We start from the raw sequence: 21,097 nt of genomic DNA, 5'->3' as shown, positions 1-21,097 counted from the left end.
AGGCATAACATGGAACAGGTATTTTTCATCAAGTATTGATATGTTGAACTTTAAGTCCCTACAGAATATGATGAAAAAACATTTAAAAATTAGAATATATTTTTAAAAATAGGCATAAAGAATTATATACTTCTTATGTTTACACATAAGTCCAAAAATCTCTCCATATACAACCTTGAAGCAGGACATTCCCACAATATTCCTTTTCCTATCTCTTGCCTTCATTCACCACCCCCTTTATTTTGAACATTCATCTACCCAAGAGACAGCACAGCAGCAACTGGCATGTCATGACAAGCAGTCCATATACAGAAGACCAGAATGACAGGCACTCCAAGCATGAAATTACTATTACAGATTACCATCTTCAGTGCAGTAGCTTAGTTCACAGATATCAGTATATATAGTTAGTCAGGATGAGAATCTTTCCAATTAACTGCTAGATTCAAAAACCTTCTGGAGATTCTCAGGATCATTGCCTTGCACATCTTCTACATACAACTGTATAGCTTGACTTATTCATGTTTCCTAGCTCTTCCACTTTCCCTCTCCTGATTAGTTAGTCCTTAAGATCCTGCTTTCCTTTTACTTGTATTATACCTTTCTATTTGTATTTCTTCTTTTGAGTTCTTATACTAGGGAAACTATACGGTATTTACACATGTGTGTCTGGCTTATTTCACTTATGAGAATATGTTCAAGTCGCATCCACTTCAATATAAAGGCTTTGAGTTTATCATTCTTAATAGCTGAATAATAGTCCATTGTAAAAATACCACATCTTTTTCAACCATTCCTCAGGTGATGGACATCTTGGTTGTTTCCAAGATTTGACTATCACAAATTGTGCTGCTATAAACATAGGCACACATATATCCCTATGATATGATGTTTTCAGATCCTCCGGGAAAATTCCCAGTAGAGGAATAGCTGGTTTAAAGGGGATTTCCAGTCCAACTTTTCTAAGGAGTCTCCACACTGATTTCCTTAACGGTTGCACCAGCCTACATTCCCACCAGCAGTGGAGAAGAGTTCCTTTTCCCCCACAACCTCTCCAACATTTGTTGTTGGATGATTTCTTTATGATAGCCATTCTTTCTGGGGTGAGATGATGTCTCACTGTTGTTTTAATTTGCATTTCACGGATGGCTAGTGATGTGTAGCATTTTTTCATATATTTATTCACTTCTTTAATTTCATCCTCTGAGAAGCGTGTGTTCATCTCGGATGTACATTTCTGGATTAGGTCTTTAAATTTTGGGGCCCTAGTGTTTTTTAGTTCTATAGATTCTAGAGAGCAGACCTTTGTCTGAGTACTTCTTTGTCATGATATTTTCCAAATTTGTGGGTTGCCTTTTCACTTTGTTGGTAATTCCTTTTGACGTGAAAAAACTTCCCAGGAAGAGCAGATCCCAGTTGTTAATTCTTTCAACTGTTTCCATGTGATTTGATTTCTGTTCATGAAGTCTTTGCCTACCCTTATGTCTTGAAGATTTCCTCTGCTTTCTCTTCCCGGAGATTTAGTGTCTCTGCTTTAATGTTTAGATCTTTAATCCATTTTGACTTTAGTTTAGTGCATGGTGATAGACCTGGGTCAAATTTTAGTTTTCGGCACGTAGAGAGCCAGTTTTTCCAGCACCATTTGTTAAAGAGGCTATCTTTCTTCCAGTGAGTATGTTTGGCCCCTTTGTCAAAGATAAGGTGGCTGAGTGTGTTCATAGGGGCTTCAGCGTCTTCTAATCTATTCCCTTGATCTTCAGGTCTATTTTGTTACCAGTACCATGCTGATTTTGTCACAGTAGCCTTGTAGTATAATTTCAAGTCAGGAATTGTAATGCCTCCTGCCTTGTCTTTATTGCCCAGGATCGCCTTTGCTATTCTACGTCTTTTCTGGTTCCAGATAAATTTTAGGAATGATTTCTCTACCTCTATGAGGTATGTCAGTGGTAGTCTGATAGGGATTGCATTAAATCTGTACAGCAATTTTGGGAGTATGGCCATCTTCACAATGTTGGTTCTTCCTATCCAGGAGCATGGAATATCTTTCCATTTTCTGAAATCCTCTACCATCTCTTTTTTAAGAGTACTGTAATTTTCATTGAAAAGATCTTTGACTTCTTTAGCTAGGTTAATTCCAAGGTATTTCATTTTCCTCGGTGCTATTGTAAAAGGTATTGTTTCTATAATTTCCCTCTCAGTGTGTTTGTTGTCTGTGTAGAGGAATGCTATTGACTTCTGGGTATTGACTTTATAACCTGCTATGCTACTGAATTTCTGTATTAATTCTAGTAGCTTCTTGGTGGAGTTTTTTGGGTCTTCCAAGTAAAGTATCATGTCATCTGCAAATAAAGATAATTTGACTTCTTCTTTACCTATTTTTATTCCTTTTATTTCTTTCTCTTGTCTAATGACTATAGCTAATGATTCCAGAACTATAGTGAACAGGAGTGGTGATAGAGGACATCCTTGTCTTGTACCAAATCTAAGAGTAAAAGATTTCAATTTTTCCCCATTTAGGATTATGTTAACCATTGGGTTTTCATAAATGGCTTTTACCAGATTGAAGTAGAGGCCATCTATTCCAATTTTCTATAGGACTTTGAACATGAGTGAGTGTTGGACTTTGTCAAAAGCCTTTTCTGCATCAATTGAGATGATCGTGTGGTTTTTAGTAATGGTGCCTTTTATATGGTGTTTATCCCAGTGATTCATGGATCAGAATGTCCATGGCTGGAAGTCACATGTGGAAAAGCAAAAGAACACCAAATAATTTTTATGTAAATCATTTGTCCTTTTTTAGGACTCAAAATTAGTACAGCAGCAACAACAAAATTATGAAACATCTCTTTTGCTAAAGTATATATATATATATGTATATATATATATGTATATATATATAATATATATTATTTAAAGACACCAAAATAAGCATATTAAACATCTTTAAAAGCATCTTGCCATTGAATCTGGAATGTTAGATTGCATTCTTTAAACACACATACACATCTTTGTTCTGGAGGCTCTGTGTCAGGCTTTCCTTCTGTTCTGTTTCAGGTATGGTGACATGCGGGTAACAATGGGCTGTGAAATATTCAGCATGTGGCAAAACCTAGGTAAGTGATGAAAAGAGAAACCACCTCCACTGTGCAGCTCATCATTGAGCTTTTTTTTTCCTGTATTTTAGAGAAGGGTCTATATCGTGTTCAGGGTCTCACTACTAGATCGGACTCGTAGCGATCCACCTATTTACAGCCTCCCAAGAGCTGGCATGACAGGTGCACGCCACCACGTCCAGTCTCAATTGTAGTCTCAGCAGTGGGGCCGGCACAGCAGGCCAGGGGATCGAACCTTCAGCCCCTGCACCTGCTTGCAGGTGCTTTAATCCGCTGAGCTATTTGGCCAGCCCGCCTCATTATTGTACTTTTAAGTGAGGAAGTGAGGCCAGTTTACCAATGGAAGCATTTGAACCAAATGTCTAATTCAGTACAGATATGTGTAGAAAGCAGTTTACATAATGGCTCTGAATATGGCTCCAATTAATTATTTAAATTGATGTCTCTCTGTAAAATCACCTTACCTTTGTATGGTTCATTGATGATAAATTTTAGAATCTAGCCTTGCTCCAGTATTATGCATATCACTTTTAGCAATGAGCTAGCCTTTCAGAATTTGGGACTATAACAGTTCAGAATTTCTAGAATTCTGAGTGAGGCTATGAATCACCCTCGTTTAAAATAAGCTTCATGAAACATTAACTGAAGCATCCCCACTCTAAAGTAAACTTCCAGCCATTGACCTGTGTCATAAAGATACAGCCGAAGGACTTTAAGAGCATCTGCTGTTGCTAAGAGACTGTTAGATCTAATTTTGTTAGCCTGCCACAGCGCATAAAGCGTATTATTGTAGCAAATTGATGGCACAGGTCTGGTAGCACAGAAAAGAAAAATATTTGAAAACTAAATTATTGTAAAATTCATTGGCATAGGATCTCTTTCTAGTGACTGGTGATGTTTAATTTGGTATGTTAACTATACAAGTTTTTGGAATTCATTATTGCATTTTCATTCCTCCTTGTGATTTGTTAAAGCAGCTGACCTGTTGAGTTGAGTAGTGACAGGAGAATGTCCTCTCTGTGCTCCATGCACAACTTGGAGCTAGCTGGGTTTGTTTTCTTGAGAGCTTGTTTAGAGGTGCTAGCAGGGGAGCGCAGCTACTCGTATACTGAGGAACAGTCCTCCTCTATCAGGGGTGGTCGTCCTCTTCAACCGAGCACACAGCTTCGGGAGGGACACACGTGGATCTTTGAGGGAGGAAGTGGATATCCGCCCAGCCAGCCAGATCAGCCAAATCAACCCTGGTGATCAATGGGGTGACAGATGTCACATCCAGATCGCCCTCACGTCCTGGGTTTGTTTTCTGTGAGTGAGCAATGACTTTCTTTGTTTGTTTTGTTCTAAGGACAAATGGGGACAGACACATGTAATTTAGTGACTTACCTTCTTTTAAACATAAAGCTGAAGGATTTTGAAACCTGATCCACCAAACTTACCTGTGACCAACTTGCCAGCCCTCGGAGACCTAGAACTGCTTAGGTTCTTCTCTGTTATCTTTTGACCATAGTCATCCAACTATGAGTTGCGTGTGCCAGAGATAGAATTGTACAACTGTGTGACGACTTATCTGTAGTTCTAAATGTGCTTTTATAATACGTGTTGAATTTTAAGTTTAGACTTTTTCCTGAGCAAGTAAATACTTGGATCCTAGTGTGTGTTAAGCGCAGAACTTGGCCGAATGAGTCTACCCTATCTCTCCTCTTAGCCTGGGACCTTTGGGGCAGAGAATTAGCACCCATTTCCCCTTCACAGGGATGAAGCACTGGCTTTGCTAGTTGCTGCGCCCGCCCCAGGAAGATGCATCTGCTTAGGAGCAAAACCCTGTGAGTAAACAAGGGAGGACTTTTCTCTCCTGTGAGACCACAGGGAATCCTGGAGACAGTCTTTAGGCTCTCTGTTGGAACTTTGGGTTATGCCACTTGTCCCCAGGTTATGTGAAGCACTGGATACACTGTTCTTTTCATATGATTAAAAGAACTTAATTTAAAATGTTTTTACTAGCGGTAAAATACAACTTTACCATCCTAACCATTTCTCCACATACAGGGCTGTCCTCCAGAGTACACTCACACCGGCATCCAGGCCCCGCCCCCGCCATGTGTCTCCAAAGCTTTTCACCTTGCCAGGCTGGCCTTCTATACCCACTAAACAATAACTCTCCATTGGTCTCCTCTCCAGCCTTGGGAGCCACTGCCCTGCTTTCTCTCCTGTAAATTTCATTACTCCGGGTACTCAGAAGTGGAAGGTTGCAGTATTTTGTCTTTTTGCATACTTAACAGGATGGCATCGAGATTCGTCCCTGCTGCAAAGTGGATTAGGATTTGCTTCCTTCTTGGAGTTGAATGATAGTCCATTCCATTACTTGTTTTATCCATTCGTCCATCAGTGGACGTATAGGTTGCTTCCACCCATGGACCACCGTGGATAGGGCTGCGGAGATGCTGGGTGCACAGCTGTCTGTTTGCGATCCTGCTTTCAGTTCCTCTAGGTACATGTCCAGAGGTAGGACCGGTGCACCATATGGTAATTCCTCTTTAATTGTTTGGGAAATTACCATACTGTTTTCCACAATTGCTGCCCCACTTTGCATTCCTACCAGCAGATCGTAAGGCTTCCAATTTCTCCGCATCCTAGCCAGCACTTGCTACTTCCTGATTTTGACAGTTGCGAGCCTCGTGCGGTAATAACACATTCCAGCTTTGGTGAAATCTCTTATTTTTGAAGCGTGAAGACCAGCTAGTAATAAGTGAACGCCTCTTCTGAAATGAGTCATTCCTCAGATTTTCATTATCTAAGTTGAATGACTACAAATATTCAGTTATGAGGAAAAGGTACCTATTTTCCCTTCCAAATTTTACCAATTTGTACCAATACCTACAAAGACAGTGGTTAACCTTTACTGCTGTGTGCCCCCTTTGGGACTTTGTCTTGAGGCAAGGGTAAACTTTTTAGCTCTATTTTTGGGTGAATTCACATTCTTACTAAATAGAAAGTGGGCTTTCTGTGCTACATTTGCAAACACAGCGTCTTGAAACTGCTGTAGAAAAATCAATACTTCCCTAGCAGGCTGTTCTGTGAGCATAAATATAAAACTCCAACAGCCCAAGTAGCAGGTGCCCTAAATACTTCAAAACAAGACCATGTGGCTGACAGTTAGAGATGGGGAACGTGTACTAAATCTGTGGTTTAAAAAGAAATCATTTAAATGAAGTTTTAGTTTGCCATTGCCCTACATAGCTCAGAATTTGGCTTTGCAGGTTCATTAGGAATTAAATTTTCAGGGGTCGGGAAGCCTGGTGAGGTTTGCAGAGTCTGTGTTCTCACAGTGTGTTCTCAGCAGGTACAGCCACTTCCTTACAATCTTGCACAATAAGTAAGTGTGGGTGTGGCTGGTAGAAGGTTTTTTTTTTTTTTTTTTTGGCTCCAAAATATAGTGTATGGGCCTCGTTTAGGTTGTGATTAAAACAAGCAATTATAAGTGACATATTTTAAGCCATCAGAGAAATTTTAATATTGGCTGAATTTTTAATTAAGAAATTAATGTCTAAGTTATGACAAGGGTATTGGGATTCTTATATCCATAACTGTGAAGCTAGACAATGGGTTTGTGTGTTTGTTTTACCATTCTCTATAATTTTGTATATACCTTGTGTATACATTGCAAATTACAAAAAGAAGATTGCATTGTAAAATGTCACAGACAGATTTTTCTGAGATTCAAAATTCTGAGGCAAATAGAGTAAACAAGGTGCATATTAGTACCAACCTTCATGAGACCAGCATGGGCACCCAAGAAAGAATAAGAAGCAAGGTAGTGACACAGCCGCTCTGGACGGCACTCCACCCACAGCTGCAGGAGAACTAGCTGGGCTGGTTGGAAATTTATTTTTTTAATTAAATTTATCAGTATGGTATAGATGTACATAATGATCATCTTTCATAGGGAACTTGCACCTGTATGTGACCTTGCTTAGTTCCTCTTTATTTTCCCATCCCCTCCCCCCTCTTCAACCCCTCTTCCTCTCCTTATTTACAAAGCTTTGTTTCCATTTTATCCTTTTTTTATCTCCTTTTTTCTTTTCTCTTCCACTCTGCCCCGCACACAATTCCCCTTTCCCTTTGAATAACTACTTCCTATTTTACAATATCTCTTATACATTTGGGTTCTTATTTACACCTTCAGTTTCTCACACCAGAGAAAGTAGGATATTTACACATAAGTGCCTGATTTGTTTCACTTAAGAGTATGGTCTAAGAACCCTATCACAGCAACATATGCACACCCATGTTTATAGTGGTAGCTTGTAGCAGCTAAATCTTGTAAACAATCCAAATGCGCATCAACCTGACAAGTGGATAAAAAAGATGTGGGTTTTGTATACAATGGAATACTACTCAGCCATAAAGAAGGCTAAAAAATTTGAGACATTTATAGCTAAATGGATGGACCTTGAGACCATATTCTTAAGTGAAATAATTTACTGTACACTCTCCTTTCACTCTCTTCACCATACATCCAAAATCTGTGCAAAACAACTGATGCCCTCCCCAGTGTCAAGGGAGCAGAGAGGCCTTGCCAAGGCTGCTAGTCAAGTGCCAACTGGCCTTTGTTTCACGGTCCCTTCTGTGTGATGGTTCTGCATGTGTGAGTGTCCCGCTGGGCAGGGTCAGGGGACAGAGGTAGGACTGCTCCTCTGAGGACTTGCCGGCCTCTGCCCCTTTGCCCTGTTTCTCTCACTTGAGTAACTGGTGGGCTTCAGCTTGTTCAAGTGAAAGAAGAGCAAGTTCAGGGCACCTGCTTTCTGCCCTGAAGAAAAAAACTGAGGGAGGAGTTGCAGGTGCTCGCTGCCGGGTGCCCGCCTGAGACCCGAGTGCTGGGGCGATGCCGGGGCGCTGTAGAGCAGTGAGTTGCTGCTTCAGGGAGTATGTGGGTCTTGATTCTTTCTTCTTTTTTCTTTTTTTGAGAAAAACTCAGTTAAATTAGCAAGGAAGTTTCTTTTAAGGTGTTCTAGCTCTGATGTGGATAACAAAGCTGTCTTTGGGGAGAGACAAAGCATTGCTGGGCTCAGGAACGAAGGTAGGAACTCACCAGAATTATGAGCAAGTTTCTTCCTCATGCCTCACAGATAAGTAATTTAGAGTTGGAAAACAGCATGTAAGTTACCACTGACGAAACCTCAGAGAATCAGGAAAGGACTGAGTGGCTTCGGTGATGGAAATCGAAGGGATTTGCAGAAGGGTCGGGCCTGCAGATTGTACGCAGGGCTGAATCCCTGGCTGAGCGCTCAGAAGTCGTTTTCTGAGCACTTCAATTCACACTGAAACCAAGCCCTGCTATGATGGAGAGGCAACTCCCTAGCAGCATGAGGTCCCAGCTGGTGCTCTGCCGAGAATGAGGGGCTCACAGATGCCGCAGAGGGCAGGTTTGTTACCAGTGGAGACCATGAGGGTCTCAGTCCTGTGGGGCACTCAGGACACAGAACAAGGGTGAGGAGATCTATTTCCTGATGAAACAGACGTCTCAGAGCCTTGGGACAGCATCGCTGGCTGTGGTCAGGCATTCGATGCAGAACGCTGTACATGTCCCTAATAGAAGTTTCTTTCAGAACAGCGGCTTCTATTGAAGTACAGAAAGTGCGGAGGGGATTCAACTCCCGGAAGCACAGAGCCCCCATCTCCACGTTGCCGTGTTGGTCTCCAGGGCTGGGCAAGAGGCCGCGCGGCAGACAGAGGGGTCCAGCTTCTGTCCTAACTAGTATATCAGACCTCGGCTAGTTGCCTTTGATAAAATCAAAGCCCAGAATGCCCAAAATAAACTCATGTTAAAGAAGCACACAGCTGTATGGCTGGGAAGCCTGCAGGTAGACCTGGAGGTTTCTAGAGCAGCTGCAGCTCTTCATCTCCTAACTACCTTGCTGACTCGGGCTCCGCAGCCTCTTCCCTGTCTGTGGGAAGAGTTCCCCCTGGCTTCATCCCTGCCTCCCTTTTCTTAAGGGCCACCCAGGGGCCCCAAGGAGCTTTGTGCCACTGGGAACCAGTCCTTGGGCCAGGAAGAAGGCTGATGTTTGCATAAGGCTCAGATTGTAGGTCTACTCCTGAGACCAGGCAGGAGAATGAGGACCTCCCATCCCCACTCCCAGCCCCAACGAATGACAGATACTTTCCCCAAAGGAAGGCTTGCTGGCCAGGCAGCATATGGGACTGCATCCCCCAGTCAGAAAAAAAAAAGTGCCTCTTCCCTCCCACCCAAGTTCTTATTTGCTTTCTTGCCTTTGCCTTCACACAACTGTAAGATGAAAAACGCTTGCTAGCTCTTTTTCTTTCTTTCACTCTTTAATTCTTAACTAAGTTTCCCTCATCTGGCTTTTGCCGAGTCTAAAGGCCTGTGTTGAGCTGCATCCACAGGAGAGTGATTAAGGACCCACACTAGAGCCAGTTTGCTTGGTTCAAACGCTGGCCATCCTGGTTCCTGGCCGAGGGCTTCTGGCGAGTTGCTTCACTTCCCAGGGTTTGAGCTCCCTTCTGTCGGTGTGGGAGGTGGCAGCTCCCACTGCCTGAATTTTTTATGGAGAAGAAATGAAATTATATGTGCAAAGCAGTCAGAGCAGTACCTGCCACAGTGACAAGCGTCCGCTGTTATCACCAGTGAGTCACCTCCTTTGATACTGTGGTCCCTCCCACCTTCAGAATCCTCTCTCAGCCCCATCACCACCTGACTTTCCTCCCTGAAGGAGGAAAAGGCCTCTTTCATTAAGCAATTTGTCTTCACTCCATCTCCCAGCTTGTTCATGCATTTTTATTGGATACTTCAGTGTCATATGCAGTAGCCATGAAGCTAAAGGTTAGCTCTTAAGAAATGTATTTTTTCATGGCAAGCATGTTGTGTGTGTGTGTGTGCATGTACATGTTTGTACTGTGTGTGTGTGTGTGTGTATGTGTGTGTTTGTGGTACTTTGGGTGAAACCCAAGACTTTTGCATTGAGCTATATTCCCCAGCCCTTTTATTTTTTATTTTGAGGCAATTTCTTAAGTCATTAATTCCTCAGGCTGAGCTTAAACTTAAGAACCTCCTGCTTTACCCTCCCAAAGTGCTGGGATTGTAGGCACATACCACCACATCCACATCCAGCTCCTTTTTTTTTTTTTTTTTTTTTTTTGTGGTGCTGGGGATCGAACTCAGGACCATGCTCTTGCCAGACAGGCACTTATGACACTGAGCTATCTCCCCAACCCCAGCTGCCTTATTCTTGATCTGAAAAGAGAAACTCTTCCATGACATTTAACACAGAAAGGTTAGAGCAGTGGGCTTCATGCCCCCCTCCTACAAAAGAGTATCTGTGTTGGTACTTTATCTTCCTTTCCTATGAACTCTCTGAGTACCTTTTAGCAGTTGACAGTGCTGCATTTTGAGTTTACTATTGTGTTTTAAGGCTTTTTAGAAGATATTTATATTCTTTGGTGCTGTGAGCCAGCTTTTTATCTAGGTTGTCTACTGTGTTTTTAAAATATAAAAATTCTACAGCACAAATAAGGACCACCTTTTCTCTTATGCAAAAATCACTTGTGACCAGGGGTGGTGGCACACACCTGTTCTACCAGCACGTGGAGGCTGAAACAGGAGGGCCAGCATGAGTTTATGGTCAGCCTTGACTTCATAGTGAGTTCAAAACCACCCTCGGCTACATAGTAAGATCTTGTCTCAAAAAAAAAAAAAAAAAAAGAAAAATCTCCTGTAGTTGCACTACCCAGAGTTAATAACCCTTTTTAACATTAGGGGTTATAATCTTCTAGATTATCATATCTATCTATCTATATTTTATATAAAATTTTAATGAAAGATATTCCTAAACATATCGTATTATACCTTGTTTCTTAATTATATTGAAAATCTTTACATGTATCTTTTTTTCAGTTTCATTTCTAATTTATTTTTGTCCCTACCCCTCATTTGTAGTTTATGGATGTACAACGGTATACCTAGCCAATTCTCAATAATTCATATATAATTTTCAGTGATGTCTTATGGGTTATTACTGTCTTGTATTTTCTTCCCTAGGGTGATAAACTATATAGCTGAACATTCTTGCGGCAATACGTTTTAAATAAATGATCAAATTTTATGAAATTTTGTTAAGACTCCTTATATTGAAGCTCACATTTTGTATTCAATTTAGGAGAACACAAATTCCACTTCATCCCATCCCTGATTGGCCCCTTCCTAGAAGTCACCTTGATTCCCCAGCCAGACCTTCGCAACGTCATGATCCCCATTTTCCATGACATGATGGACTGGGAGCAGAGGCGGAGCGGCAGCTTTAAACAGGTAGGAGGAAGCGCTCCTGGAACAGCTGACAGAGCTCCACTTCTCCTCAAGGGTCTCTGACTTCTCAATTCCACCAGACTTGGGCAGTGGACTCTGGTCAGCAGGCCTAGATTCCAGGCCACCCGTCCTTCCCACACCACATGGCCTTGAATGCTTCTCCGGATCTGTGTTTCCCTGAATCTCCAATGAAGCACCGAAAACCCATTTAATTCCTTTTAGCTGAAAATATCTTTGATCACCCAGGTCTGTGTTTAAGAACTTACAGTGTCTTTATTTGCTCCCAGTCGGACACAGCACAGAGGAATCTGAGGGTTAATGATTCTTAAAATCATTGAGCTCTCAGTGGTCTGAACATAGCAGTTGTTGAATGATTTAGCTTTGAGCACTTGATTCACAGTATGTTTTATTGCTCTTAGCTCGAAGAATGGAGAATTAATTTAAAGGATAAAGCAGTGTTGAAATTCTCACAAAGGAAATTCCCAAGGGATGAATCTACCATTTTTCAATGACTTAGTTTCTAATGGCGCTGCTCCCGTTTTGAGAAGACAGATTCATTACGAAGCTGGGTGTCACAAAGAATCAGCTGCCTTTGCCAGGCTAAGCCCTTAAGTTAGAGACAGTGGGTCAATAGTCTGTTCATAGTCACCGTACTAACCTGCCTACAGGTTAGTGGCCATCCTTTGAGGTCCTCAGTACAGCCGTCCTAGCCAACCAGGCAAGTGATTTGATCGCATACACAGAACCTTAAGCGTGGGCATCTCACTCATATCAGCGTATACATTCGTTTTCAAGAGTACTAATAAGTGATTGAAGGAAGGGCTTTTAAAATTGTGCTTGGTGAAGGGACCCACTTTCCTTCCTCTTTGTCTGTATCTCTCGGTTGCACTTTAATTTAAAGGAGTACTTGGACTTAGTCCTTTGTCAAAGTCAGATCTCCCTCCCAGTCCCTCGTGGTTTCAGTGCTCAGGCCGAGAGAGGGTTTCAGCCTGTCTCCCTTCTCCTGCCTCCAATAGGTGAAAGAATATTTTTCTTTTTCTGATATTCAAGTTCCAAGGAATTTACATCTTTGAAAACATAAATGTTTTGACTACAGTTTTCAGGAAATATGTCCTTTCTCTCTATTCTACTGCTTATTGCTGACTTAGAACATTTCTATCTGCCTGCCATCTGTACATGGACAGGAAAAGTTCTCATCTTCAGCAAAGATTTAGTGCAACCTCAAACTGTTTTAGGAAGGAAAACAGATATAAAACATACCAAAGATTTAAATTAATGTATGTGGGCATCCTAGTTTGCTGATGCTCTTACCATATAGTGTTGTAAAGAAAAAAGAAAGAGGACTTGCCAGTTTTTATAGTCCTTGAAAAGAATTCAAATGTTTAAATAGGATTGCAAGCATTTGCGTTTAAATCACAGATAGATAGATGTCTTTGGCAGCAGGGAAAGCTACCCAGCCAGGAGTCTGAAGTCATGTTAACGCCATCTAAATTAGACCCCTACAATTCCAAAGAGATAGCTGCTATTAACCGGGGCTGATGTCACTTTCACAAAAATATACTACAGCTTTTTCCCTAGCATGGAGAAATATCTTTTAATTTGCTGAGAAACCCTACTCATGGAAGGGAGGAAAATGAGAGTAATATTGTATGTTTCAGGTGGAAGCCAAATTAATTGACAAATTGGACAGCCTGATGTCAGAAGGCAAAGGTGATGAAACGTACCGTGAGCTCTTCAACAGTATGTAAGTATCGTGGCTATCTCAAGCCACTGCTCCTGCGGGGATTTGGTGTGAGCCCTGAGCTGCTGTGAACGGCTGTAGCTGACTGCCGCAAGGACAGCTTGAGTCTCACAGGAGTGCTTTGTCTTTGTGGAGTGTGAAATAAAGGATAATTGCCTAACCCTGGCAAATGGATCCTATTCTGTTGATTATTAGACATGTCTCCTTATTTTACTCTCTGATTAGAATAGGTCATGAGTGTTACATAACAAATCACAGTCTTTTCATCCGTAATAATGTTAAAAAAAAAAAAAAAGAATTGCTGCTAGATCATGATTTTTAAGTAGGGTTATAAGTGGGAGAGGAGATAGGGGTGTGATTGTCCTGTTTGTCTGCAGTGCTGTCCAGTGCAAGATCTGCTTGACTGATTAGCTGTCGGAAAATTAACCTTGTTTGTGTCTGTTCTTCAGCACCTGATTTAATCCATCAACACTGATTGTTTACTCAGGATTATTAACTGCTTCCTAAATATTTGTTGTTAGGCTGTCAGAGAGGCAAGTAATTTTTAGTAAATTCTGTGTTATGGATTTGTACGGAGGAAAAAGAAATAACGGAATGCTGTGAGGAGACTTTGAAGTGTTCCTACCAGGACAGTGTGGTCACAGTCACACCCTTGTCCTGAGCATTCACCCACAGGACAGATGGCCAGAGAGGACGCAAGAACGGGTCGGTGCTCTGGAACTGCCCAGCACTAGTTTTCTCTGTGGCTTCTTACGCACTGTAGTCATTTTCAAAAGTGGTATACTTATGAAGTATTTCGCCTTGAGGGAAGAATTGGCTCACTGAGCCTGGAAAATGTTTACAATTCTTCTACAAGTGCAGTCGTAATTCAACAATATGCTTTTCTGTTACAAAATACACTTTTGTGTGTTGTTATACTCAGTTATCACCTAGAACTGGAGATCAGTGCTTTAGTGTAAATACCAAGTTCAAGATTCTGTAACTCATTTTAGGATCATTAATTTGCAGCGGTGGAGCTATTAACATATAGGCTTGAAAAAAAATTACTAACTGATAGGTTGGAATGATTTCACTTTGCCTGATGCAGAGTCATTCTTAAGGCTTTTGGGCAAAGAATACTGAAAGGACAAGTCAGGAAGGGATAGAGATTTCATGTGGTAGTAGTGAGTGATAAGTACATACTTCGTACTGAACCCTGAACAGCACCACTTTCTTCCAATACTATAATTAAACCAGAACTTTTAATGATTATTCACCAAGCCTTTGTTCATTCTTGTGTACAAAGTGTCTGTCTTTCATGACAGCTGGAGTTTAGCAAGAATTCTGATTAAAACCTCATCCAATAAAATAAATTGCTTTGGAAAAATGCTCTCAATTCTGTTACTAGCAATTGGTCTGAACAAAGAGCTAAAATGAGAAAGCACTCAATGAAATGAATCTCTTGGGATTTGTGTTTAATTATTTATAATAAATTCACAAGATTGGTAAATACATGCATAGTTCTGTAATACTTCTTATCTACTTTAATAAAGGCCTGATAGCATGCAATTTAGATTGCTTGTGTAAATGTGACTTTGAAATAGAAGATGTACCTTGACATTAGAATCAAACCAATAATTAAAATATTAAGCCTCTATAATTAGGACTATTTTAAGGGACCTGATTCATTCCATGGAGATTTTTATTCTTTTGTTGACTTTTAGTGTATTGCTAGAAACACTACTATAAATATTTTTATTTCATGCTTTTATGATCAGCATATTGAGAATATGTCAAATCTAAAATGATAATTAAATATTACTCCCTATGCTCAGAAAAGAGAGTGAATAGCTATGCTTCAAGAAACAATAACTTGCATTTTGGGCTATAGAAATCACAGTGAATTAGTGTGATCACAGTGAGTCACCGCACACATTATGAAAAATAGGTGCCCTGTGTTACAGGTTCACATTGTTCTCTGTAATTCATGTCTAAAATTTCTTTAAAATGTGCGCAGAAGCTGAAAAGGCTGGCAGTGGTTCACCGCTTCCCAAAGTGCAGTGCTTGCCAAAATAGCTCCCTTGGAGTGAGATTTTACATGTGGCTAGTGCCTTCCTCCTTCCTCTCTCCCTATCTTAGCCTTGTCTTCATCTCTTCAGACTATATCCTTTCTAAATCAGTGGAATTTATATTTTTTGATAGCCCTGAAATTGTAGATCACAGGCCACGGTATGGAATATTCAGGGTAGAGCATCAGGTCAAGCTCTTCTTGTCCTCATCTTACCTGTTCCACATGTTCACCTTTAATGCCGAGCACCCCCACGCCCCAGGCACCTGTGCAGGGCAGGGATGCTGGAGGAGCACACAGTGGGGCCACTACAGTCTTGGGACACCTGAGAGCGCCTCCAGGAGAGGCAGCATCCATCTCAGGTCTTTCTTCTGCTCTAATTCAGTGACTCCATGTTATTTCAACGACCTGCATTCTATGGTGTGCACGCTTTTGAACGATGTTCGCAACAGGGTCCTGTTACTGAGAATCAAACCCCATCCCACTCTCCACCTGCAGTTTTAGCCTGGGAAGCAGCCAGGTGCGGCAGCACAAGCCAGTAATCCAAATACTCTGGGAGGTTGGGGCAGGAGGATTCAAAACTTGAGCTCAGCCTGGGCAATTCAGTGATTTAGCAAGACCCTCAAAAATAATAAAATTAAATTAAGTACAAGGCTGGGGCTGTAGCTCAGTGCCCAAGCCCTGTGTTCAGTTCCCACTGTAGGAGAAGGGGCCCTGGGGAGCAGTGTCACCCTGCGGTGCCATGGTTCATCCTGTTCCCCAGTGTGTGGGTCTCACTGCATGGGCTGGAGCAGCCTTATCAACTAGAGAGAGAAATCACCTCTTCATGTTGTCACAAGAAGTCCCTGAGGTGCTCAATACAGGCACAAGGGCATGTAGCCCAGGAGAAAATATTTGGCCTTACCCAAGTTATCTAGAAATAGTTTCCTCTTGCTGATAGCCTCAGTAATCTGCAAAATGTCAAGCTTCCCGGGAGAAGGAACAAGCCTGGCTGAGAACACAGCCTAATTGGGTTCTAGACTCAGCCCTAACATTTGGTCCTCCAGTCAGTCAGGAAAACAGCCTGTGCAGAGCTCTGCCTCTTCCGATAAGAGGATTTTGTGGCTGTGCTTCCATACAGCAGTGGGTGGCTCTGCAAATTAATGAAACTCATAAAAAGAAGTCTCCATGTATTTTTAGAATTATCACTTACCTTGAGTTCTTTGTTTTTTTAAGGCTCTGAAGTATATAGGTGTGGGCTGTCACTTGGAAAGATTTCTCCATCATTCTATATTGCTTTGGCAGACAGATTTTCACTTTGAGGACTTGTTCAATGTTATTTTGCCACTTAGGCTTAACACAGGTGCTGTTCAGAGGTTTTTAAAAGAAAATATTAAATAAACAAGGGGGTCTTCCCTTGGAGGTCTGGGGGCCGGCGCCACCTGTTCCATGTGCAATCTCTGTACTGACCTTCCTACCCTTAATTAAGAAGCAATTTTGACTAAACCAGCAAATGATTAGGAACACAGAGGCAGCAGCAGAGGAGATAAGACGGGACTGGGCACTGAGGTGGTGACAGGCAGCAAGGAGGTGGGACAGGCAGGAACATCGGGCCAGAACAGCCTTGCATAAATGAAAGCTTTGACGAAATAGCGTTTTTCTTTAATGTTTATTTTCTCCATTGAATGCATATATGATATGCTTAGTTTCTATTTGTAAGAAATATTTTCTCTCGATCTTATTTCTGGTGTCAAGATGAAAGGAAAACAAGGTTTTAGACAGAAATGATCATTAAATTAGGAAGAGTAGGAAATATCCTCATATTACCATGCTTGTGTTCTTTTATCTTTGGGGAAAGTTCTGTCATCAAGCCCTTGCCACGTACAGTGTTAATTTGCCAGGAAGGGAAGTGAAAGTAAAACAGAGCCTCATCATTATGATTGTTATTATTTTGTGTTTACATAGTGCCTCTGCTCCAAGGTGTTTCAGATTAGGGAAAATGTAGGGGGAGAGATGTGGTTCAGGACTTGGCATCCGTCCGCGGGAACAACCACTTAGCAAATCCGCTGTGATTAATGACAAAATGAATGAAACTGTTGAGTGAGTGCACAGATAGTACAATATGTATTGAGTGGGCAAATGTTAAGTGAGAGGAAAAACGCGAAACGTCATACCGCCTGTACAAGGATTTTCCTGTAGCAGTTGCATTGCAGTAAAATTGCTTGGATGAAGATGCATTCTACTGAGAGGTAGGAAAACATTTTTCTGTGAATAAAATAAGATTTTACTTAGAAGTAAACTTGGAGGTACTTCTGTTTTTGCTTTTCGCAGTGTTGTTTGATGTGGTAAGGCACAAGCCTCAGTGTAAGAGAGAAGCTAGGGACGATTGTCTTTGAGCTGCAAGTTACTTTTCTATTTTGCAAATCTGATTATGTGCGTATATTCATATTTTATGACATGGATAATCTGAAAATCAATTTGCTTTGTCAATGCTTCCTGGATTAGAATTCCACTATTTGGTCCCTATCCTAGGTAAGACATTGTTTGCAAATTATGCTACTTGTGAGATGTTTCAGTGGTTGCTAAGGCATTTAAGGTACTGATGAAAGTAAAATGGTTGTCATGGTGACTGATAAAAATAAATTTTGAAAATGCCCTGGGTTCTTTCTTTTCCAGTCTACTAAAGAAAATTGAGCGGGAAACATGGAGGGAAAGTGGCGTTTCATTAATTGCCACTGTAACTCGTCTAATGGAGAGGTTGTTAGATTACAGGTAAGGCAAGTTCCATGTTTTCCCGATACGCTGGGCTCCAGTTAAAAAATCAAATACTATGATGCAGTCAACATTTCACTTGAGTTAATGACTCAGAGAATTGATAATCAGACCCTGAACTTCTTACCAGCTAGGGCAGAGTTTTTGTATCTGGGGCTTTCTTGTTTCATTCTATTATATTTTTTGGACAGTTCTTTCAAAGTCTTACTGAGCTGGAAGAGTGCCCACAGTTCTTGGCAATCTTTAAATGGAAGAAAAGTCACCTTTTTGGGTGTGTAGATTCACCTCCTTAGAAAGTCCTCCAGGGCTCATGCACATTAGAGTGAAGAAAGTAGACCACCTGCTATTCTGGTGAGGCCCCCAGAATAGACTTGTGTCACTGTGCTCACTGAGATGGTCTCTTTAAAAAGGGGCAGAGCCGGGGAATGAGACTCACACTGTTACTTTAACTAGATTTATTTATTTATTTACTTATTTATTTTTTGCTTTTATATTATCTAGATTTTAAAAGCACTTCATCCCACTTGCATATGTGGTGGTTGTGTTTTTATTTAAAGAGCAAATCCCTGGGCTCATGCTTGGGCAGCCTCCTCCCCACCCCACCCCAGGGGATGTGTAGAAACACATCATGGCTCCTGACGCTTCTGGGAGGGCTACTCGGGAGACTCTGGTTGCCCTGAAGCCTTTCTCCTAATTAGGACTTTGGAATTGCCTCTGCTGTCTGGCCCTTATGTCTGCTGTGCACCTCCCCCCTAGAAGGACAAACTGTGCTTACCTCTATGAAGTTGTGAATTCTGACCATTGCTTTTTGTTTTTAGGGACTGCATGAAAATGGGAGAGGTAGATGGCAAAAAGATCGGCTGCACAGTTAGCCTTCTGGTCAGTACCAGCTTCCCCTTCCTCCTTTGATCTTAACATTTCATTTTTCACAGAAATACTGGGCTTTGATGTTTTTAATGGGAAATATGCTTCTCTTCCCTGAATGTTTCTTAGAAGACTTCAGAAACATTTTTAAAAGAAAGAGAGTGAGTTCCAAGTTGAATGAAAGCCCAGAGAGTCAGGCCCCAGCATGGCTGTAGGCTTAGGTGGGTGGCGAGGGACACCGCTTCTGTTGTCACCCTGCACACACTCTGACAGCCCTCTGCTGTTCTCCTGAGAGAAAAGCTCAACGTCCCGAGAGTGAGGTCCTCTAAGTTTCTCTCTGTCCTTCTCCTTCCTTCCAGCTGTACTCATGCTGCAGTATAGTAGACATTGCTGATCTTTTTGTTGAGCTAATGACAGTTTTCTGTTTAACACACTAATTTTCACTCATGGCTTCTTAGCAGATTGAATTCACAATAGCACTATTGCTAAGATTTGCATTACAACTAGGATGACCATATAATTTATCATCTAGGCAGGACAGTTCTGAGAGTAAAATTAAATATTATGTAAGGATAATAGTCTAAACCAGAATTATTGGAACGAATCAAAATTTATACAAAATGTCCTCCACCTAGTTATTAAATAAAATGGTTTTTCCACCACAGAGCAGAGGAATGACCATGCACATTTTTCATATTTTAATATAGGGTGAACTAATGCTTTGATAATGTCCTCTTCTCAGCCTTGAAATGCAAGAGAATGAGTGCCTCCGTTTCTAAATGTGCGAATATCATGTTTCATTTTCTTGCATTTCACAGAGTAGATAAAGCCTCACCCTCTACTCTGACTACTGCACAGTTGCTCCTATTCTCAGTCTGATCATGCTGTATTGTTCCTTCTGTTTGCCCCTTGAAACTTTGCTTTGTTTCCTGCTGTGGTTCAGTCTTTTTTTTTTTTTTTTTTACAATTTTTTTAAATTTATTTATTTCTTTGTGTGTGTGTGTGTGTGTGTGTGTGTGGCCAGCTCAGCCCACCAGGGGGCGGGGCTGGCTGGCATGTGGTGCTGGGGGATTGAACCACGGTCCCTGTGCTTTTGCTAAGCTTGTTCTGAGTAGGTGCTTTAGACCACTGAGCCATCTCACCAGCCCAGTGGTTCAGTCTTGTCATGACTCATTGGTTTGTCTTTTGAATTTGTTTTGTCTCTTCAAAACTCACAACTTTCATTTTCTGTTGACTCATTTTCCTAATTTTCTGCAATCCAACTTTTCATCTCTGAATCCAACTCTTGTGCTTCTTTACCACACCCACCGCTTCCTTCTCATTTGTAATTTAATTGTGACATCTCCATCTCCGATATTAGTCCCTAAAATAGAGAGCCCTGCACACCCTCCATCGGGCTGCACCATGCATTATGCAGTTTCTTCCATAATTTTTGTCATTAGACTCAACAGCAATGTCCAGGCCATGACCTCACTGGGCATGTTCCATTTATCTCTCCCCACCATCATTTCTAACCTTGAACATGATTGTCCCCTATGTTAATCTCCCATGTTGCCCTGCTTTTTGCCTGCTTTATAGGTCATTCAGCATGGTCAAGAACCTCATCCTTTGATTTTCCATGTCTTTGCCTGTGTGTCCCTGTTTAGGACTAGTAGCGAGGTGCTCTCTGTAAGCATTAGATTGACCCTGACCGTTGACCACCTCCAGCCACAAAGTCTCCTAAATAACCTCAAAGCAAAGCCTTGACATTTTCCCAGAGGAATTCTCTTCTGTTGCCTTCACCCTCTTTCACAAGGGCCTTCCATGTAATGGTGAGGAAATTAATTCAGCCCCTGGATTCATTTCTTCAGTTGGTTTAGAAGAAATCATTTCCCTGGTTGAAAGAATTAACACACTGCCCTAAGTGTGTTTTCCATGGCCTCTAGCAGAAATAAGCCAGAGGCGCAGTAGAATCAGTGGCCCCAGCAGTAATCACTGGAGGCCAGATTTTATATGCTCTTTTCAGTGACCAAGAATAGTCTTCAAATTAGGCATGGTAGTGCCTACCTGTAATTCTAGCACTTGGGAGGCTGAAACAGGAGGATTATAAGTTTAAGGCTAGCCCTGATAGCATAGCAAAAGAAGAAAAAAAGTCTTCAGAGAAAATGGTAACATTTTAAAAGATATTCTGGTCTCAAACCAGCAGAAGAATACTTATTAAAGGACCAAATATATCACTTTGAGGCTAATCTCTTAAGCTTCTACTCCATATGGAAAGTTCT

General features: G+C 41.4%; 1 protein-coding gene across 1 annotated transcript in view; it reads left to right on the top strand.

Annotated features, from left to right (window-relative positions):
* The window catches only part of Dock4 (dedicator of cytokinesis 4), a 452,226-nt gene that overhangs the window by 382,680 nt on the left and 48,449 nt on the right, over positions 1–21,097 (top strand). The window contains exons 30-34 of the mRNA XM_023709867.1: positions 3,055–3,113; positions 11,288–11,436; positions 13,092–13,177; positions 17,877–17,972; positions 18,791–18,851. Of these exons, the coding sequence (XP_023565635.1) occupies positions 3,055–3,113; positions 11,288–11,436; positions 13,092–13,177; positions 17,877–17,972; positions 18,791–18,851 (451 nt within the window). The remainder of the gene's footprint in view (positions 1–3,054; positions 3,114–11,287; positions 11,437–13,091; positions 13,178–17,876; positions 17,973–18,790; positions 18,852–21,097) is intronic.

Source organism: Octodon degus, unplaced genomic scaffold (genome assembly GCF_000260255.1).
Source record: "Octodon degus isolate 3935 unplaced genomic scaffold, OctDeg1.0 scaffold00015, whole genome shotgun sequence".
In the NCBI taxonomy this organism is placed as follows: domain Eukaryota; kingdom Metazoa; phylum Chordata; class Mammalia; order Rodentia; family Octodontidae; genus Octodon; species Octodon degus.
This window is presented reverse-complemented; position numbering and strand designations above follow the sequence as displayed.